At 45.1% G+C, this 24003-nt stretch overlaps 2 protein-coding genes across 3 annotated transcripts in view; one reads left to right on the top strand and one right to left on the bottom strand.

Annotated features, from left to right (window-relative positions):
* Positions 1-21110, bottom strand: part of FANCG (FA complementation group G) — a 249449-nt gene extending 228339 nt beyond the window's left edge. The window contains exon 1 of one of the 2 annotated variants that reach the window (XM_085628171.1): positions 20789-21110. In XM_085628171.1, the coding sequence (XP_085484297.1) occupies positions 20789-20866 (78 nt within the window). In that variant the 5' untranslated portion in view covers positions 20867-21110. The remainder of the gene's footprint in view (positions 1-20788) is intronic. The other variant, XM_085628180.1, reaches the window with a different exon arrangement.
* LOC146863817 (uncharacterized) lies at positions 3152-5270 on the top strand. Its single transcript, XM_085640870.1, has 2 exons — positions 3152-4454; positions 5164-5270. The coding sequence occupies exons 1-2, from the start codon at positions 3152-3154 to the stop codon at positions 5268-5270; spliced, it is 1410 nt and encodes a 469-aa protein (XP_085496996.1).
* Positions 21111-24003: the final 2893 nt, after the last annotated feature.

The following is a 24003-nucleotide window of genomic DNA, read 5'->3' as shown; positions in this document are numbered from 1 at the left end:
GATGTTGGTGAGGTTCTCCAGGAGGGCGGTGGTGTTGGGATTGCTGTGGTTTTCTAGGTGGAAGTTCAGGTCTCCGAGTAGTATGTAGTCCGTGGAGGCGATGGCGTGGGGAGCGTTGTGGTCTGCAATGACGTTGGTGAAGGAGGTGCTGGGTCTGGGATGTCTGTAGGCTAGTGTTCCGCGGAGCGTCTTTCTAGGGTTGGGCTGGATCTGGAGGTGGATGTGTTCCATCAGGGGCGAGGCGTCATCCGAGTTGGTGGTTGTTAGTTGGAGGGAGCTTTTGTGGACGTACGCCCTGAACAAGTCAGTTTTGTTCCAGGGCCCAGTCTACTGTATAACCTGCGTACTTTCTTTGGCGCAATGCAATATATCAATCTGAAAGTGAGAGCAGTTGCAGTGTTTCTTGATGCAGAAAAGGTGTTTGGTTCAGTGGAATGGACCTTCTTGAACGTAGTCCTTTGCAGAATTGGAATGGGGAAGATATTTTCGAGGCTTATTGAAGTACTATATAACAGCCCAACAACTAGAGTTAGAGTGACGACACCAATTGCGATCACGAGAGGCACCAGGCAGGGTTGACCACTATCACCATTATTGTATGCCATAGTGGCAGAAACTTTGGCTTGCGCGTTGCGAGAGTACCACGGACGCAGAGGTATACGATTTCCCGGCTATAATCTCATTATATCAGTGTATGCTGATGACAAGTTGCTATATATTCGAGAGCCCAGAGAAACTTATCACCAACTCTAAGGGAGGTGGTCCGATTTGGAGGTCTATCTGGCCTCCAAATCAACTGGGATAAATCTATCATATTCCTGCTTACCCTAGCTACAACTAAAATTAGGCAGGAGCTCCTATTGCGCTGGACAACGGACTCAGTTTGGTACTTAGGGATACATATATACACAGACCCGGAATAGGTCATCAGAGACAATTATGGGATAGTGGTACAAAAACTAGGAGAGGACATTGAACGATGGATTAAATTGCCGCTCTCCCTGACGGGATGCATAGCGTTCATGAAGATGGTGGTGCTCCTCAGATTTTTATTCTTACTTCAAAATATTCCAGTGTTGCTCCCTTGTGCATTCTTCAACACAGTTAAAACAATACTGCTAAGACTATCTTAGGCAGGGAAGCAGCCCAGGGTTCAATGGAAGGTTCTGGTCCTGCCGTATGACATGGGAGGGTTAAATGTGCCGGATTTAGAACTCTATTATAGAGCAGCAAAATGCATCCTAGGCTATTTTTGGTCAATGGCCCGCAGCATTTACCACAACTCTATATAGAAAGGGATGCTGCACAACCGTACTCACTCCCTTGTATTTTGTTCCACAATCTGTCACAATGCCATGGAGTCTACAGCTCGCTAAACACTCTTGGCGACGATTACTAGAGTACCAGGCTGGCTCTATACTATATTCCCCACATATCCCTATAGAATGGTGCACTTGGTTCCCGCTGAACCAAGAGAAAGAAGTAGTACAGAAACTTTGAGAATTGGGGCTAGCCCAAATGGGAGAACTATTCCAGAAAAGGGTAGTGAGAAAGTGGGACGCTATACAAGATATCGAACCACGAAGGCCCCAGACACGGTTCCAATTCTTTAGAGTGCGGCATGCACTGAGGGAGCTGCTTGGGGAAGGATATGCAGGAGCCCCCAGATATACCAGTGTTAACGGCTGTGATACAGGCAAATTTCCCCTCTAGACTGATAGCCCAGTTCTATACACTAACGCAGGAAGCACGCAGCCCAGGGATCACAAAGGCACGCTTAGAGTGGCAGAGAAATCTAAATATAGTCATGGATGATAACTGCTGGAGATATTATTGCTCACTGACCAAGACAGTTTTGTTAAATGGAAGGCATAGGCTGATGCATTTTAAATATGTCAACAGAGTGTACTACACTCCGGAAAGACTACTTCAATACGGATTGTGAGAAACAGCGGAATGCCACAGGTGCAAGGAACATACGGCTGGCTTTATGCATGTAGCGTGGCACTGACCCGGAATAGCTGCTTTTTGGGATACTGTATTTAAGGAACTAGAGAACATTACTGGCTCCACTTTGGCGATAGATCCAATGCTGGCACTTCTGAGATATGATAAGGGGGTGGACACTGAAAATAGGAAATTGGTAACCATTGGTCTGCTCCTAGCCAAACACAAAATAGCTATACGCTGGTCGAGGGGCCCCTCCCCTACGATAGCAGAGTGGCATACAGATATGATGTATTGCAATACACAGTCAGATGTATATAGCGAACTATTACCAATCCAGAGCCAACCCCCAAAAGATCTGGGGACCATATCAAAAGTACCTAGTGGGAAAGGAGACAGGAGAAGCGGAGGGAGAAAGTGAGAACACATTACATCAAGCACATGATGGCAATCCATGAGAGGGGAGGGAAGAGAAGCAAGGTTGGTCCTGACATTAAGCCATGAAGGGAAAATTAAAAGATTAGGGCGAAAGTAATTGAGTGCCAGAAATGGAATTTTATGGCAAGACCGGAGGCTCCTATTATGCTTACTTTTCTTGCTTTATTACAATAGCAGCAAGATAAAACTACCACTCCCAGAAGGCTTGGTGAAAGAACTACCAGCCAATGGGAAACCAAGAAACAAATATTGTCCAATCACAACCAATGTAGTAGTATAAGGTCTATCGTGACTGCGAACAGCCCTCTTTTCTTGCTGCTCGCAGTCAAGATAAGTACCTTTCTATCACTTATATTGTTTTATGAGTAATGTTGGTTGAGTTATACACTTATTATAACATTATTTGGCTTTACAGCGAAGCTTCGTTGCTTCTGTCTACCTCGCGCTCCTACGCGCGTACATGACTTTCCCTTTCTGTTCCCCCCCCTGCTTTGCACGCTTCGTGTGTTCCGCGCGCGCCTCTCTCACCGGTCGCTGGCTTCTTCAAACCGGTGGCGCAGCGCTTCAAAGTCTTCACAGTTTTTTCGACGACTCCGCCTGTATCTGCCTCACACGCTTGGTTCCCTCAGCTTTTCTGTTCTATCGTCCTTCGCTTTACACGCCCTTAGAGGGAGGGGTTTCCTCCTTTTCACACGCCCACTCTCATATCTGAGCTGTTAACCCTTTCTCCTCTGGTTTGTGGCAGTTTTCCCAGTTTCCTTTCACCATGCAGGTTTCAGACGGGCATAATGATAATGAAGGGGAGGAATTTAAAGAGGATTTAAGTTCCTTTATTAATTCCTCAGTAGAAACTGCTGTTGAGGCTTCTATGAAGCGATTTTCAAAGACTATGGAGAATTCTCTCTTAAGTATAATGACCAAAGCAATGGCCCAATCTGCGGGGGATAGCAGAAAACTTACAGTGGTACACTCCAAAGTTTCTTCTTTGGCGTCAAAAGTGGTTGGTGAGTCTTCCTCACATATGACAGAGGACGTGGTTCCTCCCAGGCCTCCTACTAAGGAGGGGTTAAAATGTTCAACTGGTAAACGTAAGGTCAAGTCCAATAACCCGGAGGTACCACAGAAATTGGTCATTTCTTCAATTTATGACACCGATGACGATATGGGTGACGCCACTGACCTTGATGATATCTTTGATATTGTAAGCCCATCGCCTCCTCCTAAGAAATTGAAATTAGATGCTTTTGCATCGGAACCGGTGCTGGATCCCGAGGGTACCCCTCTCTTTGATCCTGCTTCTATCAGACACCCTAATTCTACAGAATGGTTCCCCATTGACCACGTGGGAGAGTATATTACCACAAGACTTCGTCTTCCTTTGGACAAAACTGTCAGGGCTAAACTAAAGTCTGAGTGCCCGAAGCCCTCCCTACCTTCCCATATCACTTCTACCCCTGCTATTGATCAACCTCTCCTCACTTTCTTTTCCAAATTTGGCAAGGATCCGCGTAAAGAAGTTGACAGGGCATGGTCTTCCTGCCAAGACAAGTTGCTTGATTTAGTGGGTCCTCTTGCCCGCATTTTCGATCTGGCAGAGACAGCTCGCCTTGATGGCACGGATCTTAATCCAGAAGACATATCATTGTGGGTCCAGCGAGCCTTTTGTCTCTTAGGCAACACCAATGCAGCCTTGACTCACGAGCGCCGGAAGGGCCTCTTAATAAAATTAGATCCCAAGCTTGCCAATCTTGCCCCTCTTGATCCTGGCGTCAAGGCTGACGGTCTTCTCTTTGGGGATTCGTTGGTGAGAGATTTAAGTAAGTTCGTCACCACCTTTGCCTCCTTGGATAAAGCGCAGCAATCCATCAAAAAGGTCTTCCCTTCTCGGGTTTTTGGCAGGGCCGGAAGAGGCAGGAGCCGCTCTACCGGCCGTGGTTTCCAGTCCCAAGGCTCCCGTGGTTCCTTCAACTCCAACCAGCAGGATTTCAAGCCCCAATTTTACCCCCAAAGAGGTCGGGGTTACAGAGGCAGGAGCCAACGTGGTTTCCGCCACAACAACTCTCAACAAGGTGAGTGCAGTTATTCCTGTAGGGGGTCGTTTGTCTCTTTTCCTTCACAGATGGCAGACCCTTACTTCAGATCCTTGGGTTCTCAACACCGTCCAAGGTTATCGTATCGAGTTTTACGCTCCACCTTTTCAAGAAATTCTTCCTCCGCCTCTGGTGTTCTCCACAGAAATGTCCCTTCTGGTGACCTCAGAAATACAGGCCCTTCTATCCAAAAGAGCTATTCTCGTTTCTCCCTTCGACCCCTCAGGTTTCCTCAGCACCCTTTTTCTTGTTCAAAAGAAGAACAAAAAGATGAGACCGGTGATCAATCTCAGATTTTTCAATCAGTTCGTGGTTTATCGCCACTTCAAAATGGAAACAATTCTACATTTACGAGACACTCTGCGTCAAAACGATTGGATGATTCGCATCGATCTCCAAGACGCTTATCTTTCTATCCCTATTCACGAATCGCACACGAAATTCCTCCAATTTCAATGGCAAAACGTCACTTATCGTTTTCGATCTCTGCCTTTCGGTCTTTCTTCAGCACCCTGGTGCTTCACAAAAGTAATGCGACCCGTCGTAGCTTACCTACGATCTCTGGGGATCAGACTCATCATTTATCTCGACGATATCCTCCTCATGAACCTAGACAAACTGGCATTATTGAACGATCTCAACACTACTCGCTCTCTGCTACTCGAATTGGGTTTTCTCCTCAATTTAGAGAAGTCCTCTCTCATTCCGACTCAGAGCATGGAGTTTTTGGGGTTCCGCATAGATTCCCCTTTGGCTTCCCTGTTTCTTCCTCAGTCCAAGATCTCCACTATTTAAACGGAGATTTCCCAAGTTCTGCGCCGTCCCTTCATTTCTCTCAGAACCCTTGCAAGGATAGTCGGCCTTCTCTCGGCTTCTATTCAGGCTATCTTCCCAGGCCCCCTCCATTATCGGGCTCTTCAGCGCCTAAAGATCAGACATCTTCGGCAAGGTCTCGCGTATTCCGATCAAATAGAATTAGATCTCGAATCTCGCCTAGAGCTCCAATGGTGGATGAACCATTTGGAAGCTTGGAACGGTCGAACCATTTTCGCTTCCGCCCCAGATCTTGTATTAGAATCCGATGCAAGCCTGACGGGTTGGGGCGCCCGTTGTGGACCAATATCGACTGGCGGTACATGGTCAAAAGAGGAGTCCAAATTGCACATCAACTGTTTAGAGATGCTGGCAGGCTCCTTTGCAATCCAGAGTCTGGCAAAAGACAGTAAGTTGTACCATCCTCCTTCGCATGGACAATGTTTCTGCGGTTCGTTATATAAACCATCTCGGTGGCACAAAATCAAAAGACTCTAGCGGAACTGGCGAAAAGTCTTTGGGAATTTTGCCTTTCCAACAAACTCTCGCTCTCTGCGGAATACCTCCCAGGGGATCTCAACGCTGTTGCCGATTGGCATTCTCGCTACCTCCGGGATTCCAGCGATTGGAAGCTTCTTCCCTCCGTGTTTCTCTCCCTCTCTCGGTTGTGGGGTCCTTTCTCAATAGATCTCTTTGCATCCCGGCTCAATTCACAGTTACCTCACTTCTTCAGCTGGCGTCCGGATCCTTTGGCTCTGGCGACCGATGCCTTCCTCCAAGATTGGTCCCTTCACCTCAATTATGCCTTTCCTCCTTTCCTGTTGATCAACAGAGTCCTGTCGCAGGTGCGTCGCCAAATGACGTCTCTGGTAATAGTGACTCCCTTCTGGCAGTCCCAGATTTGGTTCCCATCTCTCCTGGAGTTGGCGGTGGACTTTCCCGTCCTTCTTTCTCCTTTCCCCAACCTTCTCTCGGATCCTCAGGGCAATCCCCATCCTTTACTTGTCGACCAATCACTGGTGCTGTCCGCCTGGAAAATTTCCAGCCTTCCTCTTCTGATCTCGTCATTTCACAGGAAGCTTCAGTCTTCATTAGTCGGGCATGGGCCCCAGGCACCTCCAAGGCTTACAAGTCCGCCTGGTCTCTTTGGTCAAGCTGGTGTCTGCAGAAATCTGTCGATCCCGTTTCAGCCTCTCTAAATTTCGTGGTTAATTTCCTAGCCTCTGAGGCTAGCTCTGGCAAATCCTATCGTACCATCAACCTGTACAGATCCGCCATTTCTCTCAATCATGCCCACATTGACGGAAAACCTGCGGGAGCTCATCCCTTAATATGCAGATTGCTAAGAGGAATTCGTTTTTCAAAACCTCCGTTGGCTAAGTATTCTAGTTTATAGGATGTCAATCTGGTTTTGCAGTTGTTTTCTAATTGGCCTGACAATTCTGCTCTTTCTTTGAAAATGATTTCAGCTAAACTTACTATGTTATTATGTTTAATTTCCATTAAACGAGTATCTGATGTGAAAGCCTTAGATGTTTCTTCTCGACAGTTTACTCCTACTGGTGTGATGTTTCATGTTCATAAACGTACAAAGACTAATTTGCATACTGTGTTCTATCCCTATTTTCCCTCCAATCCCAAATTGTGTGTAGGTCAATGCCTAAAAGTTTATGAAAGTAAGACCTCTGATCTCAGGACTTCCTCCAGCTCCCAACTCCTTATTTCCTTTCGTAAACCCTTTCGTCCTGTTTCTGCTGCTACTCTGGCCCGCTGGGTTCGTTGGGTCATGTCCCTGGCCGGTATTGACGTCTCCATTTTTGGAGCCTATTCCACTAGGGGAGCCATGGCTTCTAAAGCCTTTTGGGCTGGCTCCCGTCTGGAGGATATCCTGAAATCAGCAGATTGGTCTAATGATACAGTGTTCCGTACATTTTATTGCAAACCTGTTGTTACTGCTTCTTCTCTGGTGGTGGATATGCTTTAAACAAGCATAATAGGAGCCTCCGGTCTTGCCATAAAATGTAGATTTTCCTAATAATTTATGACAGAAAGTCTTAATTTTATTAAAGACACGGAGGCGAGTATTATCCCGCCACAACACTTCTAACTGGTGTTCTCCCTCCCCACAGGCACTCCAGCGCTGCCACCGGCATCATCCTGAGATCATCCTGGATTCTGCCAAGATCGTTCCTTCTGATACATCACTTTCCGTGTTTGGATTGGACCTTCTCTCCGAGTCTCCTCTGGTGGTCTTTGGGAAAGAAATTTTCACGTGGTCTTTGACTTTATGCATTTTGTTATCTGTTTCTCCTTTATTTTTGCATTCTCTGTGATTGCTCGCACAAGAAAAGAGGGCTGTTCGCAGTCACGATAGACCTTATACTACTACATTGGTTGTGATTGGACAATATTTGTTTCTTGGTTTCCCATTGGCTGGTAGTTCTTTCACCAAGCCTTCTGGGAGTGGTAGTTTTATCTTGCTGCTATTGTAATAAAGCAAGAAAAGTAAGCATAATACTCGCCTCCGTGTCTTTAATAAAATTAAGACTTTCCGTCATAAATTATTAGGAAAATCTACATTAATATATAAAGTCATGTGGTAATAGAAACTGTCTAACGATGTGTAGTGTTTTGTTAATAAATAAATAATTTTGATGAAGCAGGAGCACAATTGAAAAACATTAAATAAATTCAAAACATAAACCTTGGTTTTATGATTAACAATCACCTCTACTGAATAAATCTAATGAATCTCAAATTCAAACTAAGTGTTTATCCAATGTCTAGTCTATGGGATTCTCTTTCTACCCAGTAAAAGAGGTAAAACTGCTATGCATCTAGTTAATCATCTTTTAATGACTTCCCACAAAACCCACAGTGCTTTGGCTGCTAGAGCAACAATGCTATTGGTTAAAAAACATAAAACCTCTCTTGCGACCCCAAGACCTCAGACTAGCCGTGCAAGCTCCCGCATTGATTACAGAAACTCACAATTAATAGGATTACTAAAACTAACCTTGAGCCATTAAAAGCAGCCCTTCACTGAGCTGTAAGGCTAGTAACAAACACAAAAATATAACACTTTCACACCAATACTAACGGGCATACACTGGCTCTTCCTGGAAGTAAGAATAAAAATCAGGAGCACTATGTGGTTATTTCCTAGCACACGCCGGACTAAATAGCACTCTCTGGGTAGATAGAGGGGACAATCATAGATTAATGTGTTTAAGCTCTAGCAGGTTAGGGCGGCCAGCGGTTGCGAAGCTGCCCTGGGGTTAGGGAGTTACTTGTTCGGGACGTTTGGTGGTCTCCGGGTGGTTGTCTCTATCATGCGTTGAAATAGTGGAGGGGGGTTGGAGCGGGGAGGAGAGAGAGAGCCATTAAGGTCGGGGCAATATCTAATATGGCACCATTGTTTCACGAAATAAAAATGTTGACTTGGAATGTGAGAGGGTTGGGATCGATAGCCAAAAGACACAGAATCTACAGTTATCTCATGCGTAGAGGAATACATATTGCCATGGTACAGGAGACACACCTCACACTGGTGGAGAGCACACAATTTAGATGTAAATGGCATGGCCAAATATATGCCACCACATACTTGGAGTTCTCAAGGGGGACAATGGTGTGGATTAGAGCGGGTACTCCATTTAAAGTGAACAGACTATAATAGACTCAGAGAACAGGTATGTTTTGCTTTAAGGTAGAATGTTGGGTAGAGTAATCACGATAGGGAGCACTTATGCCCCAAATAAGGACAAACTCCAATACTTTAAAAAAAATTCTACAGAGCTTGCCGCACTTGGCACTTTCACTGTGAGGCGGACGCAGAACTTGATGGTCGACCCCACTGTAGGAAGCTGGCTCTGTATATACTATACCAAAATGAGGTGTAGTGTGCATAGAGTCCAGTGGAACCCCAAAGGTAGGCAGAGGTAAAAGTAGATAGCACCTTACTCTCTATTTGTGGTAGTGTGGGCAAGCAGTAAGGCTTTATCAGAGGGTAGTGTTGAGCATTTGCTGTACACACTCAGTCAGCAAATGACGTCACACACTCAAGGACTGAACTCAGACCAATTTGATTTGTATAAAAAAATATTATTTAGTTATATTTCATTTCTAGAACCGAGCAAGCCTGGTACAGGTAAGTGAAATAAATGCTTTGCAAAATCTTTTCAAGGCAGGTTGAACAATACAAGCAAGCTCAATGAAAATATCTTTGTTACAGGTTTGTAAATTGTTTCAATACAGTGGAAATTACTGTGAGATTACATTACAGATTACTTTATGGATTACGTTTTCTACTCAGTGTGATATACCTAGATATCACACTGGGATATTTCCTAGACAAAAGGAAAGTAATGCAGTTTTTACTGATTTGCAGTTTTTCAAGTTCCCATACAAAACCAACTCCACATTTACAACAATTTTCAAGGAAAAACAGTCAATGTATTCCTATGGAGAAAATGTGGTTATAGGTTAACAGGTAAGTACTTGGTTGTCGGTATTCTGGGGTTAGAACCAGGGTTACCCCAGGGTCAAGGATGCCCTCGAAAAACACCCTCAGCAGCACTAGGGTGGACGGGTTCAGAGTGCTGAAGCCCAATGTTATTCTCCGGTTGGTGGCTGCTCACGAGCAGGACACAAGGTTGTGGGAGTAAAGCTCCTGGTGTTAGGCTCAGGGCAAAGGGGGATCCCGTTTAGCACACAAAGTGCACCCACATAGGCTAAATATCATAAGCGGTGACATGACACAGTGCTGCCCAAGATGCGATTGGATGATGTGGGGTTCGCTCACATGACCTGGGAATGTGCAAATCTGAGAGAATTCGGGTAGAAGGTGCTACGTTTGATTAAGAAAATCTAAGCACGCGCTCTCCCGAACACAACTGAGGTCTGTGTTCTCAGATTGTTCCCTAGACCGAAAGCCAGAAAAATAGGTAACAGATTCATTGAGCTTGCATTGATACTACCGAGGCGACAGATAGCCCAACACTGGAAAATGCACACTAACCCCAGGATAGGGACATGTGAGAATAGCGTTGACACTTGGGCTAAAGCTAAACAGAGAGCATTACAGGAGGATGCAAAAGGGACTTGTAGATGTCCTCTAGCAGACTTATGGACAGAGGTGCTGTGAGACTGGGAGGCACGACATGAACCTGATGACGAAGAAGGGGAGGAAGAGGTAGAGTACCATCGGGAAGATAGATCTAGGTCTGCAGAGTCAGTCGGAGACCAGGAATAAATAAGTAGTAGCGAGGGAGCCCCACCTGGGTCGAGGTCCCCTTTACCGGAGTGAACCTCCCCCCACCACCCTCCATGGCGCAACAATCACATCGTCAGTGAAAAAGGAATTCGGCACCAGACAAACCCCATACCCCATGAGATACACACGAGACTGCCCCAGTGCTGGGGGAGACAGTAGGAGACACACCACCAAAACGGTTATTAAAGTTTGCTATGTATAATTAGTTCAATTGAAAATAAAGTATATCTTTACATATGGACACAAGTAACTCCCTTAAGTACACATAAATCAAGGTACAGACTTGAGGTGTAAGAAAAGCATTGCCTTTTAGATACACCACCGCCCACAGAAGGGAGGCTGGACTTCAACTGTATAAGAATGGGGTAACATGTATGCCATTAAATGTACTGTGTACGTCATATGACTGTCTGTACATGTAGAATATTGTGCTTATAACAAAATATGCCAATAAAAAAAAATATCTTTTTTTTAAAGTAAGAATAAAAAACAACATTTAACCTACGACAACTAGCAAATTGGATAAGTACGGTCCAAGACAGACCGGAGACACACTTGTTGTCATTAGACGCAGAAAAAGCATTTGATGCGGTTCACTGGCCTTTCATGTGGCAGACATTAAAAAGGTTGGGGTTTGGTCCCAAATTTATATCATGGGTCGAGCTACTCTGGAGCAGTAGCAATAGCAAGCTAGATTTCATGATAGGGGCCCCCGCCAGCAGTATTGGGTGGGCGGGAGGGGGGGGGGGGGGAGTTTTCGGGGTGTGATGTTGATATATTGACGGACGACCGGGGAATGAGGAGGACGGGGGAAAAAAGCAACTGTTGCCATGGGAAATATACCTGCTCAATGGGGTCAGACTGGTGATGATGTTTAGGGGCCAGTAATGTTGTGCCGCCCAGCCTCCGGGATGTGGGCTGAATGGCTGTGTAAAGTGTTACAAGGATGCGCGCCTTTGGGACACATTGTGGGCATGGGAAGTTATAATGGAGATCTCACACTTAATTCTGCAATAAAAATACGTTTTCAAAAAAATAAAATGGGTCGAGCTACTCTATAGGGCACCGAAGGCGAGGGTGCGGGTTAATGGGACGATGTCAGAGGAGTTCGAAATAGAGAGGGGAACTAGACAAGGGTGCCCACTATCCCCCATGCTCTTTGCATTGATGTTGGAACCACTAGCGTGCATAATAAGATCACATCTGAAAGTAAATGGATTCACTGCACACGGAATCAAAGAACGCATCTCACTGTATGCATACGACGTTCTTCTGTACGTAACTGATCCCACATCCACGATTACAACCCTCTTCCAGGTATTAGAGAAAAACAGAGAACATGCTCATTTTCCGTTTAAACATACCATATCTTAACCGCGCCATCCAATAAATGTTACATCCACCAACCTTGATATTCTCAGATTGTTATTTTTGTAATCCACCAGACTTAGTATACAGTTGCTTTAGCATTTATCTTCTTCTTCTATGAAAGAATTTTCAATCAATTTGTAAGTTGGATGTATGGGGTTGATACTTCTCAAGTCGGCTGAGCTAAATAAATATGCAAATAAAATATTACACCTCAACTCTCAGTCACAGGCTCATTTGCCTTCTTCCACTGGTAATACTCGGGTCGCATCCCAGTACATCTTATTTTGCACCCCATGCCACTGCAGTCTGGACCCAGCCATATGCAAATGATCCTACAATGCTTTCTGACCTGAAAACACATTTGAAAGCCAAGGCGGTGAAGAACGCATGATTATTACTTATTCAAGGCCTAGTTTTACAGGTCTTTTTACTTAAAATACTTTTCTTTCTCTCTAAATTGATCTCTCCTACAACATCAGTGCATAAATTACAGCTGTAGGAATGCAGAGGCTGGGGAAACCTGGTTAAGACGGTGCCCTTCTCTTGCAAGTGTTTCCTGCGGCGGCCTCTGTTTTTGGTACAGGTATTGCCCCCCAGTACAAATCGCTGTGTCTATCTCAGGCTTCTCCAATGAGTAGCTCGTGAGCTACTGGTAGCTCTCCACCTCCTTTTGAGTAGCTCTCTTGTGTGCAGACCACTCTATAAACTTAACAGGTTGGCTGATTTAACATATTTATACCAAATCGAAAAGTGTTTATTCGAGATAAAAGTGTATGTACTTTCAAAGCTCCTAAGATGATGTTAATACTATTACCTTGGTGCTATAAGCATTTCAGCTACAGCTGTTATGTGCTACCTATGTAAAAGGATTCCAAATTGACAAATGCTTTTTTAAAGTTATTTCTGGCAACCCTGCCTGATGCACTGAGGTAATCACTGCCGGTAATTTTGAATGCCGTGGCCACTAATATAATCTTGTCTGATATGGTTTCTATTACAAGGTCAACAATATTAGCGGCTCTGGAAAATTTTCATTTGGTTATAGAAAAGGTTGGAGACCCCTGGTCTATCTCCTCCATCTGCCTCAGACGCACGGGCCCAAAGGCCTTATCACACGATCAATTTTTTTTTTTTAAATAAATAAAAACAAGCATTGGCATAGCCAATAGGTCTCGCCTTTGGGACCTTATAAGTGTTTAGCCATGCAACAGTTGCATAACTAAACACTTATAAGGTCCCAAAAGCGAGACCTATTGGCTATGCCAATGCTTGTTTTAACTGCTGCAATCTATTGAAGCCGCATGGAGAACATCAAAGCGGCGAAAGTGATCGCGATCAAACTTCAAAGCGGCGGTGAAAGTAATCGCGGTAAAGCGCGACGCGCAGTCCCGCACACATGCACTGTAGCTCTAGGCACTTTTTGGAGCCCTCACAAAATGTCTCGCCAGACCAGCGCATGCGCTGGGTCAGGCGAGATCTAAAAAAGGAATAATAAAGCTACCACGCGGAGGGTCAGTTTAGGGCCGAAGCAGCTTCATTTTTCTAAAAAACAAGATAAAGCTCAAACACAAATGCTGCATATGATGACAGCCATGAAAGACAAAGTTACTGACCTTGATCTGAAATTACTGGTGGTTCCAGTACCAAACCTGACCGGGATAATGCTAATAGAATAAAAATCGCATGCTGTTAGACCCAGTGGTTTCCGGCTGGCTGGGATGCATCAAAGCCAGTCGGAATCCCCCGTCCTAGATAGGATGGGTACGATACAAGTGTCCGATAACCTGTGCTCACCCTTGAGTAGCTTGGCACAGAGCAGTCAGGCTTATCCTTGGGGTCAATTTGTAAAGGATTGTCACACCACCACCCTCGCAGCACACTGCATATGCTACAAAACGAATCCACACCATATGTGTAAAACACTGGTCTTTGTAATACACACACACACACATCAAAATCAACACAATATATACATTGAAATCAAAATAATCTGCACATTGAATATATATGTTACAGGTATATGCAATTGTTCAACTTTCCCATTGACAGTAGAACGGCATAACCATATATGCCCTTTTCAGCGGTAATCAACAAACACGACATTCCCAATATTGCATACCTCAACATTTGCAATGGTCAAGAAATCATAGGTCTTTGACTACGCCTTGTGACCCGACCCTTCCAGTCTCTCAACTAACCCAGCGAACGATACACGTTGCCCCTGATTACAACACGTTGATTAGTGTCGGAACCGATCAAAACGGAAAGAAATAGTTACTTAGTTTCATCCATCCAGATTAGGTCTGCAGGCGCCCAACGGAACCTACATGAGTGCGGGATCGCTATACCCCCGCAGACAAAAGGTTGTGACCCAGGAAGCTGGCGAGCTTCCAAGTCTGGAAAAATGTTTCACCTTAGGCATAGGTGCGAGCTGCCGACAGCCAGCTGTAGGTATTCATAAGGCACAACGAAACCCCTCGGGCCTGTGACAATGTTCTCCACAACAAAGTACCATGTGGCGTGGGCCTAGAGAGAGGGAACCAGTGACCTCGGACAGAGGCCCCGATGTCAGACACTGTAATCCTCCCGATCTGGAGGTCAAAGACATTCTCAGCTTCCAGCTCAGGTCCCCCAACACTCCTCAGACACCACACGCTCCACAGTGCAAGCTAGCACAGGTCCCCTGGTTGCAAGCATGTTTTCCTCGGATTCTGCAATCTTACCCCGCACTCCTGTAGCTCCTCACATCCCAGCACCTCAGGTGGGCTGCTGATCTGTACGAGTACACTCCTCTGCACAGTGTGATGATGGTGTAAGTCAGGACGGTCCTTGTCCTAATAGACAATCACTTCCACCCGGTTCCGCCGCTTCTCTGCGCGGTCCTTTCGATCTTGTGGAAACAGGGAGATCCTTGGTTTCCCTGGGATCTCTTGGACAGGAGGACAGTGGAGAGTACTTAGGGACCAAGGCCACAACGTTGGCACTAGCTGCAGGCCAGCAACGTCCAGGCAAAACCCACCCACCAAGTGATAGTTCTCCTGGAGCACGGCATGCTCCAGATTACCACATGTCTGTGACTAATCCAGTTGCAGTCCCTCCAGCCCTTATGATTCCTTGTGTCGATGTCCCAGCATGGAACCAGCATAGTATGGTTCCAAATCCTAAAGATTCTCTAACTTGCGCGTGGGCGAGTGGGCACGCGAGGTTACAACAGTGCATTAAGGATTTAAATATCTTGGGGTCTTCTTGTCGTCCTCCCAACTTGTGTCCTGGGACAGGAACCTTGCCCCATTGTGGATGCAGATCAAGGAGCAGACACGTTCCTGGTCTCATCTACCGCTCTTCCTATTTGGCAGATCCGCCATTTTTAAGAATGTCTCACTGCCCCATCTACTATACCAGCTTCAGAATCACCTATACCCGATGCCACCCATCTGGTTTAGACAACTGAACTCAATTCTCCAACATTTTCTCTGAGGTGGTGGTGCAGTCCAGGTGGCACTGAAAACATGCTTCCAGTCCACTTACTGTGGAGGCATAGCAACACCAGACGTCCAAGCATACTATGAGGGCTTGCACCATCTTATCCTGATCGATTGGTGGTATGGTGACAGAAGAGATCCTGCCTATGCAGTTGAACGTCTGTAGATTAATAATATGTCACTCCACACGATTCTATATACGGACTCAGCCCGGAAGCGCTGCCTCTGGCTACCGCCACGGTATTTAAGATTTGGAAGAGATCACTGATTAACAAAAGAGAAGCCTTTTTGGCATAATGGTCTCCTCCTCCCTCCCCTCCCCCCGGTTGGGGTATCTGGTTTCTCCAGCTGGAAGGCCATAGCCATTTCCAGGGTGGGCGATGTCCTCCATGGTCAGACCCTAATGTCCTTTCAGGAAATACAACAAGATTATACAATGCATAAATCGCAATTCTATAAATACCTTCAGTTCCGCAATGCCTTTTCCCCATGTCTCGCACACCAGGGAACTGTGCTGGACTTTAGTCCCATTGAAGCTACAGGATTTATGGGGGACCTCGATGGAACATAAAATCACCAAGATATATCGAACACTAGTAACAAATAGCCCCAACACCCTTGACAAAACGCGAATGGCATGGCAGCAGGATCTAGGCCCAATAGACGACAAAAACTGGGCTGAGGAACTGGAATCCCCACGAGGTGCTGCCATTGCCGCACGATTACGATATATTCAATTTAACTACCTTCATAGGGTTTATTACACCAGATATAAGCTCTGGTGTGCCGGGCTGATTGAATCCCCGCTCTGCCTGCACTGTCAAATGGGTGAAGGTACCCTTATACACCCAGTGTGGCAGTGCACATCACTGTCTAAGTTCTGGTAGGGGGTCATTACATGCCTGTCAGAAGTTCTCGGCTGGGATATCCCATACTCGCCATGCCTGGCCCTGCTCCACATCACTGATGAAATCGAGGGCAACACCTATAAACGCCATTTATTACTTTTAGTCCTTACACTGCCAAAACGCGACATTGCAAAGGCATTGAAAGATGCTTCTCCGCCATTAGTTGGTATTTGGAAGAAGGGTCTTGATTTTTGTATGGGGTTAGAATTGCCAATCTTTAAAGCGAGAGGATGCCCCCAGAAACACCCTAAAATTTGGAAGAGGTGGGCGGAATACCACGGACTGTGTCTGGAACCCATGTCAGCGGTTTCCATGGATTAATATTTGAGAAGAGAGTGGTGAAACGTGATAAACATGGTTGTAAATGTATGGATAACAGATCAAAGTGGCTAGGCCCGACATGTGATGTGCTATATAGCGGTAATATGACACTACAGCTCCATGTTGGACCATTTTCTTGTATCATTGTTATTTTCCAATTGTTTAATAGATATCAAAAAGTCAACATCTTACTTGCAAATATATATTTTGTATTGTTTGGTTACCTGGTGTTGCCAGGCTCATTGTGGCTGCTGACAATAAAAACTTGTTGTGAAAAAAAAAAAAAATCACTGATAACGCCTGTCACATGCACTGTGTTCAACCCTTTTACCTCCAATCCTGTCATCCCATTCCCAACTCGTCAGGGAGTGGGGTCAGTGAGGCATGCTGATTCACCCCAGGCTGTAACAAGTTGGGAAAGGTGAACCATTGTTGATAGACACAATCTCTTGGGAAGCACAGGCAGCAGCCTCAAGACCCAAATACAGTCTATAAGCGAGGGTGGGACAAATCACGGGAAGGAGCAGCCCTACACTTCGGCAGGCCACAGAAACTACTGCTTAACCATGCAATTCAATTCAATTCAAATAGACTTTATTCGGATTTCACAAACCATCCATAAAAGCACATAAACAAACATTTTAAAATAAACATCAAAAACTACATATTTTGGGCCGTCAGACATTACATATAAGAATATACCATGCTATGAGGTTAGTTTTTAACTTACAAAACGTCGATATCTGTTTTTTTACTGCCATGTTTTTAACTCAATCTATTAAGGCCAGGAAAAGTATGTGCTTTTAAATTCATTATATTTGTCATCTGTAGTTTTTGTATTCTAATTTGTTATATATGTAATATTGAAATGTATCTTTTATTTCATTATTGTTGTGCTTTTATGGTCATTTTACATGCACCGAATAAAGCTTCATGAATTGAATTGAATTGCTGCTTAAATCAGATAAGCCCTGAAAACCCTGCGGCGTGGCACATGCGCTGTGCGTGCATGTGCCTGACAATGCTGTGACTGGCTTTTTGCATAGAGGGAGGGTTAGGAGATTTGCTTAACTATCAGCACTTAGTGCAAGAGACATTTATCTAATTTAAAAATTAATTGTGGGAAGAGGGAAAGGCGTAGCCCAAACCCCTTCATAAAAAGCAAACATGTTATATTCCTTCTCTTATTCATATTGTTATTTTGTTTTTGTATTAGCAAGTAATGTACTTTGCATCTTTCAATGTTATTCAGTTGCTCAGTAGAATGTTATGTTTTGGAAGCTTGAGGGTCAGTTGGAGGCTGGATGCTGATGAAGAGGGACACTCTGCTTGGATCTTGGGTGCTGTACTTACTATGAGAATAAATCCTATTTTAACCTACAAGCTGGATTCATCTAAATTCATTCCAGGATACAAAACAAGCCTTTACAATGCAATGGTCTCGGCAATATTATAGGTAGAGCTATTGGTATTGCTCATTATTTTTTTATCATTTTTGTATCCCTAAATAAATGGCATTGTTATTTCTATTGGCATTAGCTTTTTTTTGCATATGTGATACCTATTGCATTAGCAGAGAGAGAGTGAGGTAGTGAGATAGAGAGTGATTGAGGTAGTGAGTGAGCGAGAGTGAAGTTGTGAGGTTGTGAGCTTCTAATTCTGAACTCTGCATCTTATTAATTTTCGGTCAATGCATATACGCTGTTCTCTTAAACCTACTCTGCACATTTCTTTGAAACCTCGCTGGTTAAAGGTCGTTCTGTGTAACACAATACATTCGTAACATAAATTAAGCAGTGTGTCCTGCTAAGGAGATCACGTCCGAAGGCCTCACTTGGAGCAGTTTGTTCTGCTCTGTAGTGTTTATCGGCAGCATTGCCTCGTGGTGTTTTTTTTCGGATGCCCATCTGAAATACTAGCAGTTGGTAAAGCCGGCGACCATGTAAAGCCTGTGCGTCGCAAGGCTGCAGAGAAATTAGCCAATTGCCTTTCTTTTTTGGTTTCATGCTGCCGTGGCTTGCGTGCTATTGTTTTTAATGCAACAACATTCTGGCCAGACTTGATTACATGTCAGTGCTTGGCACACATTAGGAGACCCCTGCAAATGATACAGATATGCAGAACAAACAGGCCTTGCGGGCCTGCTGGACGTCAGTTCAAAAATCGGCCCTGTGGTCTACGTGCGAAATGAGACTCCTAATTTTAGGCCAGCATCCTTCTCCGCTTGAGAAGATAAACACGGGAATTTAGTGAAGGGACATGCCCAGTCCGTGCTCTATCTCTGTGCTCGTCGTCTGCAGTATTTACAAAACGGTGATGCAATATAAGACTGCTGTGCATGATTCGTGCAATAACAGTGCAACAATCCGCAAGCCGCCCTTAGCGTGAACTGTGCACCTCCTGTCAGAGTGCTTTATAATTGTCAAGGCAGCCGAGTTGCGATCAGAAAGGACAGATTTGCACTTAACATGACTGGGAATCGCTCCTTCGCTGGGAGCAGACAATGGAGCGCAAACCGAAACCTGAACCGGAATGTAGCTGAATTTATACAATGAGGCTTCTCCCCGCCCAAGGAAACATAATTTGGACGTCCTCGTGTCCATACAAAAGACACCAGGGATTATTTAACAGCGACAAGAAGCGAGGCAGTGCTCCTACCTGAAGCTTCATCTTCCAGCACATATGCATCGGCGTATCCTTGCTGGCGCTCCCCCTCGCCGCATGGCTCCTGTAATCCAGGCTGGAGGTGGACGCTGTGCGCGCACAGCTGCCGCCTGCCCTACATTCGCGTGCAGGCTGAGAGGAAGCGCCGCGGCTTGCCCAGGCTTGCTTAAGCCCCTCGCAGCGCTGCGATCGGAGCCGCGCTACAGCTCTTCCTCCAGCTGATTTCAGGCAAGGAAGAGGAGCGATGATTAATGGATGAGGGCTCCCTCAATGTGCTTCACTTTGTCCTCTCAGCCCTCCCACCCACGCCCCGTGGAGACAAAGCCGGGAGACAGCGGCGATCAGCTGATGAGAGCAGGGTGGCTTAGATACAGACCGGCTTCTGTTATTTATTGGATGCCGACTCTTTCTTCAATGCAATCGTATAAAACTGCCCACACTCTCGCAGAAAATAAACGCTACTTTCATGAATATATTCTGGGCCTCGAGTCATAAATACATTCCTAGTTGATTTTTTAAACGGTAGTGTTACCGCACTCATCTGGGGGCAGGGACATATTTCATCTTCATCCGGCTTTGAAGGGTACAAGACAGAACGGAAAAAACCACTGCCTTTCTCCGAGGCGAAGCAGAAATGCCTCGGAGAAACGCAGCGGCGGTTTCAGATTCGGGGGCGTGTTTCTTTTTCTCTCCTCTTGCCATTGGCTGGAGGAGAGAAAAACACGCCTAAAAAAGGCCGTGGCTAAAAAGTGGAAAGAAGAGCACGGAACACGCCCCCCGAATCTGAAAAAGACGGAGCCTATTTGGAGGGACGGCTCTCTCCTCCAATGGCTGGCCTCCGTTTAGGAAGCCAGCCAATGGAGGAGAGGCAAAAAGAGAGGCGGGCTAAATAGCCACTCTAAGAAACATAAGATCTCCAGAGTTCCGGTTCTGCCTTCGGCAGACCGGACGGTCCCTCTACCTAAAAACATGAACACCATGTTGCAATATTGCTATATTGTGGTAGTATTGTTAAATTAACGTCAACAACCACAGTAGTATGTCCATGTAAACATGCATTGCCTAACAGTTAATATCTCAAGAGTCTCAGAGCATGTCAGCAGAATTTTAGGATGTGGCATGGCTAAAAAATAATGTATTCTACTGGAAATATGCCCATGGTGCGTGAGTTCAATATAGCAAAATTATAGGCTCGTGGAGACCGTGCCCACAATGCCAGCCACTGGAAGGCAATACCATTATCATTTACCATCCCTCAGAAGGGCAATGCCATGTTTTTAATGTTTTCATGAGCTAAATTATTACTTCATGATAAAGGAACACAACAACCTGGCATATTAAGCTTTTCTAGAAAAAAAGGACAAAGTTGAGCGTGGAAGAAGACGACACCCTTGGACGATTTCCTTTTCTATTAATCCACTAATCATCCCGCCCTCCCTGGCTCCAAAGGTCACGCGCCAGGCTCACTGTATCTCGCACCTTCCAGCGCCTGATGACGTCAGCGTTCTCTTCCGCCCACCAGCGGAGGCAGCCGTCTGCATTCTGCTGTTGCGTCATCCAAACTCGAGTCCCGTGGCGTCCCCGGCAACGGCCCGTGAATATCCAAGTCCTCAGACACTAAAACCAAGCGCCGCCTTGTTTTAAATGCAGACTGTTTTTAACTTTTCAGGGTTCGGACCAGAGTTTCATTTTTTGGCGCACTACTCCTCTCGCAGTGCTCATGCGCTGCTCTATCTGAGGTAGAGTGCTTGGGAAGATATAATGGGGCGGCCATGTTGTAATGGGGCTTCTAATTCTGTGCGACGTAGGTTACTTAGGAGCCCACTTTAAGTTACAGGCAATGCCACAGGAAATGTAAACGAGAGGTCTTTCGGAAGGCGTTCCAGTTTATCCCAGGATGCTTGGCGAGGTTCTTAGGGGCATATTATCAAGCCAGGCGATACAATTATCGCCGCTTTAGCGGCAGAAAACTGCCGCTAAAGCGGCGATAATGGTCTTGATAATCTGCTCTATGGAATTCCAATTGCAGCTAATGTTAGAGGTGAAGGATATCTAACAAGGGCTTCAATTGGAATTCCATAGAGCATATTATCAAGCCCATTATCGCCGTTTTAGCGTAAATTTTCTGCCGCTAAAGCGGCGATAACTTTATCGCCTGGCTTGATAATATGCCCCTTTGTTCGTGTTTGCCGTTCTATCGGAGTAATATTTTTCGCAAGCCTTCTGCCTACCAGTGCGACAATTTTAATTGTCGTTCTGCGCCAGTTTGGATATGATGTGAACATATGGCGGTTTTCTTAAATATATTTAAATTCATGTAATCTAATCGTGGTTCCCCTATGTGACAGACACATTAAGCCCTTTTAATTTGCAAAAAATTCAGTACTAGGGCACAAAGTATTTCTGATGGTACAAATGCAGTTGGTGCAACCCACGTGTCACTTTAAACTTAAGGTTTAAGTCCGAGTTTTATAATTGTTTAAAGATAAATTAAACAAATGCTCCACTAATTAACTTTGTTTAAAAATTACATACACAGTGCCACCAAGTTATAGATTCTCATTATATTGTGCAGTGTTTACAAATAAGTGCTGGTGCCGAGCACAAGAAAACACTGCCATAAATTAAGTAGTGCTTATCAGCTTTGCCATTGCCTTTTTATTGTTTTATGCAGCATTGGTAAAAAGGAAATTAGGTAAAAACAGGCTGGTTGCATTGTTCAGGTGCACGCATGCTGCCATGCAAATACCATGCATCAAAGTTTATTGTATCCTATTTTAGTGTATCTCACCGCATTCCTGCACTAAAATGCATTTGTGTCACTCCTATTTAGCTCCTCTTAGCATTCATTGCTCGAGGCGCTTTCCTGTACAGGAGGATTGAGTATAGGCAGCACTCATTTGTTTACCCTTTACTCTAGCTTGAGCGTGCCCAGAGAAGAGGTGACTGGAGTTGCTATGGAGCCCTCCTCTGGGCCCAGCGTGCTACAATAGATGTGCATTGTTTATACTGTGTATCGAGATGCACATGCAGACTCTGAGCAAGTTATCTGTTTTCTGTTCACACCTCCAATCGATGGACGGACTCCCTACTAGACAATCTGGCAGTGCTAGCACTGGTCTAACAGGCCAGTGCTGTGGGCCTCTATTTTTTTTAGGTCGAGCCTAGACAGCACTTGCGCTGTCAGGATAATCTGTTGTATTTACTTTGTGGGCTTGAACTCCTCCATCGCTTTTCATTTGTCTAATCAGTTGTCTTTTAAAATTCCTTGCTTGCAGTGGGTAATTTGTCTTCCTGGTCCCTCCTTTTTAGGTCTCGCGAGCCAAAGGCTCGAAGAGACATTTTATATGTGGGCTTCTCAACGTGCTGCCGTGGCCTAAAGCTACAGTGCACGTGAACGTGCACGCGCGCAGCGCCATGTGTCTTTCCTCCGTAGCGATCGTAATCACGATCACTTTCACTTTCGCGGGCTCCTCTGTTGCTGACATTCCCCCCTCCCTTCTCGCCCAGCCCTTCTTGTCACCTCAGTATAAGGGAGAGGGTCCCAGGATATACAAACTTTTTAGAAAACAAACACAAGCTCAATCACAGAAAAATGCAAAAAGAATGCAAAGAAAACTTACCAAAGTGTTATTTAATCACACTTTGGGAAGGTACACATTTACTAATAAATACAGTAGACTTTGATCAAATAGTGCGGGGTGCCAAGGAAGGGAAAGAGGTGGATGGTGATTTGAGTGAGGTATGGGGGGTAAGTGACATATAAATTATAAACACGTCACAATTTAATTGCAAGGCAGAACAATTTCAAGCCAAAACATCCAGATCAAATTCATTGGAATGAATAGCAAAATTATTTACAACAACCATGTACAAGCAAAAGCACAGTGTGCATTACACTGTTGGCAGTACTGGCAATGAAGTATTGTCTATTTGATCAAAGTCTACTGTATTTATTAGTAAATGTGTACCTTCCCAAAGTGTGATTAAATAACACTTTGGTAAGTTTTCTTTGCATTCTTTTTGCATTTTTCTGTGATTGAGCTTGTGTTTGTTTTCTAAAAAGTTTGTATATCCTGGGACCCTCTCCCTTATACTGCTCTATTACCCAGGTCCCAGTGATTTGTGGGTTTACCCTTTGCTTTAACGTACTTCTTGTCACCTCGGCTTGTTTATAGCGCGAACTCGACTCGAACGAAGGTCGAAGATAAAAAGAGCTTTTACGCGAGCACCAGTTACAGTACACAAGGACACATTCATTTTTTGCAGGCACGGGGAGATTAAGTGATTTGCCCAGGATCACAGGATGTTGAGCCGACGCCGAGACTCGAATCTAGCCGCCCCCTCCCCCCACACGCAGTTCCAAAGCAGGCAGTTCTGGCCATTCATTACGCCATCTCTTCGTCTGTCCCCGGCGATTTAACCCAATTTCTGTCCCTTAATCATCGCTTCTTTCCTCTTATGTATATCACAACCTATTTTTTTTTGTGGCTCAATCTGTTCTCGTCTGTCCCTACCTGGTCCTATGCACACTGTTTTTTTCCCATCCGTGCCTGAGACTGTTTCCCTCACGTGCTAACCACTTCTACACATCACCGCCGCTCTCCTTTTCTAAAACGTCTCGCTCCCCGGAACTTTTTCACTGACTGTCAAAAGGGAAAGAAATTGAAAGTGTCTGGTAGAATAAGGCAATG

Source organism: Triturus cristatus, chromosome 2_1 (assembly GCF_964204655.1).
Source record: "Triturus cristatus chromosome 2_1, aTriCri1.1, whole genome shotgun sequence".
NCBI lineage: Eukaryota > Metazoa > Chordata > Amphibia > Caudata > Salamandridae > Triturus > Triturus cristatus.
This window is presented reverse-complemented; position numbering and strand designations above follow the sequence as displayed.

Excerpts from the sequence above, each read along its gene's own strand:
- LOC146863817 (XM_085640870.1), top strand. The coding sequence starts at position 3,152 with ATGCAGGTTTCAGACGGGCATAATGATAATGAAGGGGAGGAATTTAAA. Across the intron at positions 4,455-5,163 it reads CCACAACAACTCTCAACAAG|AGAAGTCCTCTCTCATTCCG; the intron begins GTGAGTGCAGTT and ends TCCTCAATTTAG.